This window comes from Athene cunicularia (genome assembly GCF_003259725.1).
Source record: "Athene cunicularia isolate RWA chromosome 6 unlocalized genomic scaffold, athCun1 chr6_part1, whole genome shotgun sequence".
NCBI lineage: Eukaryota > Metazoa > Chordata > Aves > Strigiformes > Strigidae > Athene > Athene cunicularia.
The window spans coordinates 12,320,350-12,330,280 of record NW_020799105.1 but is presented as its reverse complement, the minus strand read 5'-3'; the positions used below and the strand labels follow the sequence as shown (position 1 = coordinate 12,330,280).

General features: G+C 42.3%; 1 protein-coding gene across 2 annotated transcripts in view; it reads right to left on the bottom strand.

Annotated features, from left to right (window-relative positions):
- Positions 1 to 9,367, bottom strand: part of WBP1L (WW domain binding protein 1 like) — a 25,681-nt gene extending 16,314 nt beyond the window's left edge. For both annotated transcript variants that reach the window (XM_026851589.1, XM_026851590.1), the window contains exon 1: positions 9,118 to 9,367. In XM_026851589.1, coding sequence (XP_026707390.1) covers positions 9,118 to 9,144 — 27 coding nt within the window. In that variant the 5' untranslated portion in view covers positions 9,145 to 9,367. The remainder of the gene's footprint in view (positions 1 to 9,117) is intronic.
- Between the last annotated feature and the right edge of the window lie 564 nt (positions 9,368 to 9,931).

Here is a 9,931-nt window from a genome sequence, read left to right as displayed (position 1 = left end):
GGGGGGGGGGGGGGGGAGTACAAAACACAGGAAAGCAAGCATTTTACAGGCTGTCGTTTGTACATCCTCTAATAGGCTCAAGGGCAACCTGAAAGTTAGAAGACACTACACAGTTTCTTAAGAAACAAACAGATCTCAATAAAAACCATTGGTTTACAAACAAACCCGTTGAACTCTAAAATTTTCACTTTCTTTCACTTAAAATTTATGATAAGGCAAAGAAAATGTGGGGAGTTTTCTACAGAAAGATGTGTTGAAAGAATTCAATTTATAAGTACCACCTTTCAAAAAACAAACAAAAAAAACAAACAGAAAAGCCCAACAAAACCCAGCCAGCAGGCTACAGGAATGTATATCAGTGGATCCCAACACCTGCTGAACTGCACTGTTCCTCTATTTTATGTGAGTGCACCACAGCCACACTTCCCACCAGCCTCTATGGAGTCACCATATGCACAAAATACGAAGTCCATTTCAAATGATGGACCAGCTTACCGAACAAGTGATTCAAGTCAGCAGTCTCAATGCAGGAGTCCTGCCCTAAGTTCTTAAGGAGAGTCAGTCTATTTGGGTATCTGAGGGAGCACCAGCACTACCCCACCATGCAGCATCCCAGTCAGAGCTGCGCCTCCCCAACACTGGGCCTGTGGGTCCCTCACCCGAGCACCCACACTACAGCAGCAATATAATTTCTAAAAGCAGAACAACCTCCTACCATCTATAGTTCAACAGAAAGATCCCACACTGCATTTTTCTCCTAAGAAGTCCCAGAAACTTTTGAAAGGGTTTGTGATCATGTGAGGGCTGGTATCATGATTTTCACAAGCCCTAAAAAGCACCAATGGGCCATCTCCTTAAAAGTCATCCACAGAGGCAACAGGCTGGGGGGGTACCTGCCTTCTTTTTCCAGGTAGAGTAGAACATTTTGCTGGACAGACCAGTCCAACTGCTTTACTACAGGTAGCTAAAGGCAAACATTTAATATTCTTGTCTTGAGATACTGTGTGCCAACAACAGACACAACATTTTCCTGTAGGGTAAGGTGGTGTTTCCATCTCCAACTGCAGCAGCTTGTAGCAACTTTTAGGAGACACTATTGAGCTAGCACAGTATTTTCTGCTTTAGGCATGCTATTCATACGGAAAATTGTAATTTTAGTCAGCAAAAGAACTAGAAACATGACACATCTATTCTCTTATTTGTTCTTACTAGTTTATTTATACTTTTCCTCATTTTTGTTGGCCTTGCAGAGTTAATATAACTGACAAACAGCATAGATTTTGGCACTCTCATCAACAGAATTGAGAAATTAAGATCCCATTGCAAAATTGCAATCCTGTTGATAATGCACAAGCCAGAAAGTGACCAGCTGGGGTCCACAGTTGTGACACATAAGGATCAATGTGACCTATTGAACCAGTAAATGAATCACATGGAGCTGGTGAAATAGTCCCACAGGGCCATTTCAGGAACTCCTCTGCATCCCAACACTGATCTGTCTTTGATCACCTGTGTTTACTACCCCAAAATTTGTTCCATTCAGTGTTGTCTGCTTCAAAGAGCAGCAGTAAGGAACACACATCAGTGTCGTTTGGCAGCAACATATAACAGCTTCAACATCACTATATTTTTCCCCACTTGGAGTAGTCCTGTTTTCAAAGACTTTCATCACATTATACTTCTATTTGAACTTCCTGACGCCCTCTTCATAACCTTATTATATTTGAAATTACCTTTCCACAAGGCCATATGCTTATGTGCAGGGTTGTTTCTCGTTAGCCCAACTGGCAAGCAGGTCTATGAGGGTGTACGTGTTGAACAGAAGATCTTCAGCAGGGAGGTTGGTATTCTGCAGGTTGTTCCTACTTGCTTTTGGAGATCAAGTCTCAAGCAACATCCTGATTTCCCATCTAAAGTAGAGTTTAAATCTTACTGTCCAGAGCTTCTTTACACACTAACCAAGAGAAATCATCTTTCTTGCTAATGTGTATTCAAAGGCGTACCTTTGAATAGTCCCACAGTTGGCGTTCAGCTCTCAGTTCAGAAAGCCCTGGGTTTTAAAGTCCTTGCAGTTCTGGCCACTAGCCATGCTCCTCAAAGTCCAAGCAGCTCCTCTTGGAGTCTTTCTGCAGCCCTTTGCCAGCCTGGCCACCAATGGCTTTCTGGGAACATGGAGCCATCAGACTTGGTGCCACGTGTCAGACCCAGAACTGTCACCCTTGCTTCCAAACAGTTTCACAGAATCAAGGAATAGTTTAGTTTGGAAAGGATCCCAGCAGGTCACATGGCCTGACCCCTGCTTCGTAGCATGGCTACCTCCAACACTAGGTTACTCAACCCAGCACAGGGAAAGAGATAAAACATAAAGGCAACAAATATTCAGAAAAAGTCTACTAGGCAAAGATTCCATTACAAGGAGAGCATTGTTTTTTGTGACACGTTACAGGTGTCTCCCTTGGATCGAGTGTTTCAGTCTTCTTTCCTCTCCCCACTTAAGTCACGACTCATTTCTTTGTAAAGCTGAGCCACCGTACAGGTTCTTGCACTGTTTTGCAAGCCAAGGAAAAGGTTATGCACTGCCATCACTACAGGCCATGACAAAGATCAGGACATTTTTTGTTAGGAAGCCTCTGCCTACCACCAAGCATTTCAATCAGCTTTCAATTTCTAATTAAATCCCAGCCTGCACTTCTCACACTATCAGTGTTGTATTATTCCTAATTCCTCTTCCCATTCATTGTGTCATATGCTGCCAAACTGTAACTACTTCAGACATACCAGCAATATATTTATCTAGAATCTAAAAGTCTTCTGGAAACGTATCACAAGTCCTTGTGCTATGAAGGCACACTATTTCCTCTTTCACACCAACAGGCATGGACAAGGCACAGGACTGAAAGAGCAGTTTTATAGGCAAGAAAATTATATATGGGGGAAAAAAAAATCTCATAGAAACAAAATTGGAGCACTCACATTTTAGTGACCTGCCTCTGTTTCTAGTTTCCACTGCAAGTAGTGCTTGTAATGATAATTTTTAATCATTCTTAGCAGCATGAAGATTCTACCAAACTACTGCAGAGGGGGTTTTGGTTTTTTTTAGGTAGTCTTAAAAAAAAAAAAAAAAAAAAAAAAAGGAGGAGTAAGGTTTCTTTCCTAAAGCACTTCCCTCATCAGTAGCCAGTGGCTATCACATTCCAGTGCAGGCTTCCCTGTTAAAAGACAGTCTTGTTTTCTTGTTGCCCAGGCAAGTACACCCTCCTCCACAAGCCTTTGTTCAGCTAATGGTAGACTCCCCCAGACAGGATTACTAAGCAGCATCTATATGGGTCTGTTCTCAAAGAACATTCAACTCCATTAGAGCAGAATATTCCTGTTTTGTAACTAAAAAGCCTAAACATGTCATCCATTATCTCCCACCTGCAAACCCTAAGAGACTTCCAGCTAATTTCAAAGGATTGGCTTTGTCCTGTAAAGCAGCAGTACTGTAGGCTGCATGCGCATCACTGCTTCCTTACCATTCTAAAAGCTGATGCAGATCTGAGAAACTGGAATCAGTGGATCCCTGATGCACACTCCAAAGCTGGGAGCTCTCAGGAGAAGGCTCTGCAATCCTGGAGTCTGTGTTCTCTCCTCATCCAGTCCAACAGAGGCCATTTGCTAAATCTGATGCAGGCTCTTTCTCATGAAATTGGTTGAGTTGGGAAGACCTCATCTTGGTGTGTTTGGAGAGTCGCTTCGTATTTTAGAAGTAGTGTTCTGGATTAGTTTTCACTTGTCAAACTTTATAAAGTAACTTTGAATAAAAGTAAGATTTTTTTAAAACTTATTTTCTTGTTGATGCTTGGCATTTGTGATAAACCCACAACCATGCTGGCAACTCTGCCAGTAGCACACTTTTGCTGTCAAGTGCTTTTACAAATAATCCTTAAAATATCCAGCAGTGGTAGGTATAAGAGAACTCAAGGCAATGCCATATGTTGTCACATCTGAAGCTACAGCAAACATTAATGTCAGTGACAGGGAAAAAAGCCAATTATTTTCTCCACCTTTCAGTTTAGTATTGGACCTATACTGGAGTTCTATGTGACAAAGGTCAAAATCCGGGGCATGATCAAGACAGGAGGCATTCATGGAGGTCTGCACATTGCCTGAAATACGCTACTATGCACGAAAGGATGAAATCAGACCTCCTTATCCTACTTTTGTAAAAGTTTTCAGTACTAAATGGTTGGGTTTAATACCTGTAAATCTGTTAGGATTTATTGCATCTGAAGCCAGTGTAGGAAATGGAGGGAAATAAGAACTGATTGACAGTGGAGTACCATTACAATAAAAAGATCAAGACACTTGACACTTTTTTTACTCTCCAAAGTAGGTAGTTAACCTGGGAACACTGTTGCTATGTCAAAAGGAAGAAAGATGGAGATGAGCAAATTCCAGACTGTGGCTATTTTCCAAGCTGAAAATTAATATGTGCAACTGCAGCAACACACACCACATCCCACGCTCAGAAGTGCATAGTTGGCAGTGAACCACTTACAAAAGATGACTCCTTAGCTGGCACTAACCAGGTAACCAAAACCAGCAGTGGCTGATATCATGGAGATCTAATAACCATTTTAGCTTTTTGCTCTGTCTCCTCTTTCCACATAAATCTGGCCTCCATTACCCTAAATATGAGCACCTTGCATTTATGTGGCCTCTGTGTCATTCAACCTGCCAGAGTATCTATTCATCCTAACCTTGGTAATACAGCAGACACCCTGAAAAACACTTTGAAATGTGACTTGCATTTACTGACAGCAGGTTATATGCCATTCCTTTCTTCTAGAATAGCCAGTTTTCTAGACCTGCTCTAATTTTCTATTCTCTCCAAAATTCAGTACAGCATTTGTTAAGGCACTATAGAGCAAATTACTATTTGAACTGGAAGAGATGGGGATTAATAACAGAATGACAGGGGTAAGGATCTGAATAACAGGCGTACAAACAGTGGGACACAGTGAAAAGCCCAGCAGCAGGCTGAAGGAAGACTGCCAAACTGGCATCCACTGGAGGGCAAGATGCTACTGGTTTTAGCAGGACTCAGGCTCAACCTGTGGCCACTCCAGACCTTCTGGTTTCACGGGTCTCATAGGGGACTTTGGTAATAAGCATCTATTTAATAATTAAAAAAAAAATTCCTGACCTAGTTATTTCACTAATCTCATTACTCACAGGCAGCAGTCCCTTGCTTTCAGTACCCAGCCGCACCCATAACAAAGCAGGATGGATTTAAGCAAGTGATGCAATCTTCAGAAAAATGTATTTAAAATGTTTTCTGAGTAACTTGCAATCAGTATTTGAACCATATATATTCTTTAAAAACTCAAGAGTAACAGAATGGAAGTGATTGTCATTATCTTAAATATGCTAGAAACAACCAAGAGGAATGAAAAACTGTACTTGATACCCACTATGAGTTACCACATGGCTTTTACTCAAACTCACATATCAGACTATCACTAGTCTTGGTTAGCCAAGCCCATCAGCAATAGCTCATGAGAATTCAAACACAAAGCTACGAAAGAAAATAAGCATCTTTTTCAGATAAGATAGTCAAATGGTAGTAAATTAAAATTGCTACTGAAAATATTAGGCTGGATTATAAATCTTGCCATAGGGTTTACTACAATTCCTGGTTTGCCAACTGCCCCCCAGTTCCTAATCAAAATTCATCTTAAATTATCATTAGATCCTTTCAGAGAAGGACAGTAGGCGGGATTGCAGCAAAGACCAGAAAACCGCAGGGGAACTCTGGATCACCAGGGCAGCTCAGGACCGATGCCAACGTGGCTGAACATGCACTGAAGCCCCCAGTCATCTCCCATCTTCATAAACACTACACGTGTCAGTCCTTTGGAACATAAAAGCAAAAATACACCATCTAAGCAAGTGCTGTGCCTTTGGAGGGTCCAATTTAAAAAAAGCACTTAAGATTGGTAAAGATGAAACCAGCTTTGATTGCTGGGAGTTACTGGAACTTCGGGTGCCAAACCCTGCCAGCATGACAGGGGATAAATTCCTGTAAGCCTGCCTTACGACAGACAGCTGAGGCCAGGAAATAAATCAAGTCTGGACATTTCTTCATAGAACACCCACCACAATTATTTTTTTTTCCACATTCAGCAAAACAAAGTGTGCGAAGTGCAAACATCCAAATACTTGAAGTATAATAAGTGGGGGAGGAATGGTGCCTCTGAGCTGTCCCAGGCACAATGAAGATCTCCAAAATGGGAATGCTAATCCACAATGTTTATTGCTTCGCTAATGCCAGCATCAGGAAAATTATGTTTAAATCACCATGATTAATCAGCCACAGCAGACCCATCTTCACCCCCAGCAGATGTGGAACCTCTGAGGTTTTATTAACCTTTATCCAAAGAACAAATTGGTCTGATGCATCCATTTATCTTGGAGAAATAGTCCAACAATCTTAAAAGGAACCCTGTCCTTTCACAGATCATGGACACTTTGATATATTTCAATATGAGCAGGTTTCATTTTTGTTTATCACAAGTTTCACTTTCAGACTCTAAGAACTGCACATTCGTGTTTTAAGCACCACGTGAAAGTGTTTACTTCCTTCACGCCTTGCTAGAAGCTTCCCAGCTGTAGTCCCAGCCCTTTCGCATTAAAGATAGACGCTTCTAGGAAATTACAACTTTGAGGAGGCTGTCTTGTATTTTGTCGTTTTAAACCACCAGTTGACAACACTGAAAACCTCGAGCAGTTAAAAATAGTACTTAAAAGGTTAGGAATACAACATTTCAGACTTTTTTTTCCTTTTACATTTATGAAGTGAACTAGATGAACACGTTCAAGCTTCCACCTGCAATCCTAAAAGGAAATGCTCACTTAAAACTGAAAGCCGAGATCCTCTACAATTATGTTTCCTGGGACAGAAGCTTTAAACACTCACATTGCACTGATGTCAGACAGAGCTGACCTAGCTTTTTAGGCACTTAAACCTCATCCCCACTGCAACAACAACAACAACAACAAAAAAAAAACCAACCCAAACCAAACACCCTATTTTTACCATGTGTTTGGCAGTCCATCTGTTGTGCTGCAATGTCACTGGGTCCCAAAGAAGTGAAGGCAGATCCAGGGGAACCTGCTAGTGCGGTGCAGCAGTGAGCAAGGGGTGCCTGTCCCGGGGAGCCAAGGCTTTCACCGAAACCATTTTGTTCTCATCACGCAGCTCACGGGAGGGCAACCCCACTCGGCATCTCTGCCCTGTGCCTTCGAGGTGCAGCCCAGGATCAGCACCCCTTGTGTTGAGTGGGAGCAACAACAAAGGACATCCCAGAAAATCAAGTGTTTAGAGTCCGAGTGCAAACACAAGAGACAATAGGATATGTTCCTGAATTCCTCACACACTTTTAAATAGCACTGTTCACTAACAACCCTTTTTTTCTGCTTTTTTAGAAGTAGAAGAAGAAATTTCTGAATGTTATATGCATGCAGGACAAACACAGGTTTTTTTAAGTCTAAAAATTATTAAAACTCAGAATTATTCGAACTGAGAAAAGTTCAAGCAGCTCCACCAGCAGGTCTTTCCCATTATATCCTTCATTAGTGGATAAAAATAGTCAAGAGCTTTGCTGTTGTGTTCTAGAGGCAACACCTTTTTTTCTGCTTCCTGTAAATGCCTCCGTATCCACACCAAAAAGTTACAAGGAGAGAAAAAACTATCATCCAGCCCACTGTGCTAACAAGATTTCACAGTTTGAACAAATGAAGCCAAATTACACCCAACTTCTGGTTTTACACCTTATGCGGCACCCAAATCATCCCAAATACCTCTCTAAAACAAAAAGATTGATTTAGAAATAGGAACTTTAGAGAAAAACACATCCATGAGACTCAAGCAATCTCAACATTCAAGCCAGCCTGTGTCTCACTGCAAGTTGAGAGTTACCTAAAGCCGTTCAGAATTCACGCCCAAATTCCCCTCCTTGGTTGACTTCTGAGGTTTTTAGGGAAAGTCTCTTTGCCCTGCGTGCTAACAAGTGAACTGTTATTATAGCTATTGCATTCAATTACAGAAGGTCATTGTACTAGAGGTAGTTTCTTACGTAAAACTGTTTTCAGTTCAGCAGGATGGGAGGGAAGGGGGGAGCTGCATTTCACCAAAAACTTAACTGATAAGGAAAAAGACAGTACTATTTACTCAGCAGTGTGCTTAAGTGCTTTTGCCTTCATTTCTAAACAGCTGAAAGTAGGTAGTTTAAAACATGCTATGGTCCGATCTTGAATTTGTAATTCTAAATGAAAAAATGCAAGCAGCACTCTGATATCATGTAATATCTATTTATTGTGGATTACAGATCTCAGCAGTGCTGGGAAGAGTTTACAGTTAGATTCCCCTACAGACGTGCCTCCAAGACCAAAAAAAGGGTTTGCTCTCCCTGAGCCTAGGAACAAATAGTTGGCACCTCCTCCTGAGGGGAGCAGCTGGGCAGTTGCTACCGTTTCTCATTCCACTCGACATTACCAGCTATTAAATTATACTGAGTTTCTTGTTCAAGCTCAAACTCTCCCAGAACAATTAAAAAGTCACCAAGCTGGGGGTCACAGTACGTTGCCATTTTCCATTTCATGACCTTTGTCAGAGATGAGATATATATGTCTCTCATGTCTTTTCTTTAAAAAAAAACCCCACAGTTTAACACTCAAAATACTGCCCGCAAAAGAAAACGGTTCAAAGCTTGGCATGTTTTTAAGCAATCTAAACACAATTCCATGTTAAGGACTGTAGGAAGTACCCTAAAACCCAACCAAATAAAAACCGCACTGGAGTTCAACACAAAGAACCACCCTGCTGCAAAGCCTACAACAACAACAGACGTTGTTCCCCTGGCTTGCAGTTTTGCTCTTTCCTTGCTAATAAAAAGAGGCTCTCACGCTACCGTGCTCCCCGATCAAACGCCACGGGTGAGGATGTGCTGTTTGTACAGTTCCGTTTTGGGAAAGTCATAAAAAATTTCCTTGGGGAGGGTGCAATAAAAATAAAAGCGATCAGTCACATCCTCCACCTGAGTGAGCAGCTCCCACTGCACCGAAGCCGGTTACCTGTCTGAGACCCAGGAGGAAAGGCATCCTGCAGGCTCATCCTCCGCACCAGCGCATGGAAAGGCAGAAATTTAAAGCCCCAGAGTGACCATTTCCTCATCTGCTGTGGGCAGCCTGCTCCTCCGATCCTATTTAAACCAGGGCTTCCTCAGCTGGGAATGCAAAGTAAACAGGGTCCTGGGACACTGCACGCACTCACTGGCTCCCCCTCCTCCTCCTCCCACTCTCCGTGACATATCTCAGACGCAGACCAGCCAGGGTGTTTGCAAGAGGGAAATGACATCAGGTCGGGCAGTTCTAAAAAAAAAAAAAAAAAAAAAAAAAAAAAAAAAAGCAGCCCTGAACCTTCAGACAGCTGCTGGGTAACACCAGGCAGCTTGCCGCAAACGGGACCTGCGTGCTGTTGGGCAGCGCTGCCTGCGCGGAACCTGGCTCTCCTCCCCAACTGCATGCTGCAAGTGGAGGGGAATCTGTGAAAAACGTTGGCAAGGGCCGACAGCTCCTCAGTGATGATTTAATCATCGCTAAGCAAAAATAGACATTTAATCTATTTTTGAGGAGAAAGCAAAGTTTGATGCTGCTTGCTGAACAGCACTGGAGCCCTAGGAGCAACCACCATGGTTTCTCCAAGTACCTCCAGACTCCAGAGACCTGGGTAAAGCTTTCACAGATCCAGAATACTCCCATACTTTATTCTGCCTACCACCACGACCCCAATTTTTCTCAGCAACTCTTACAGCATGGTTCAACTCTCAGCCCCTCCGGATAACAGCTGTCTCACTAAAGAAACAGCAACAATTCCGCTGATTTCAGT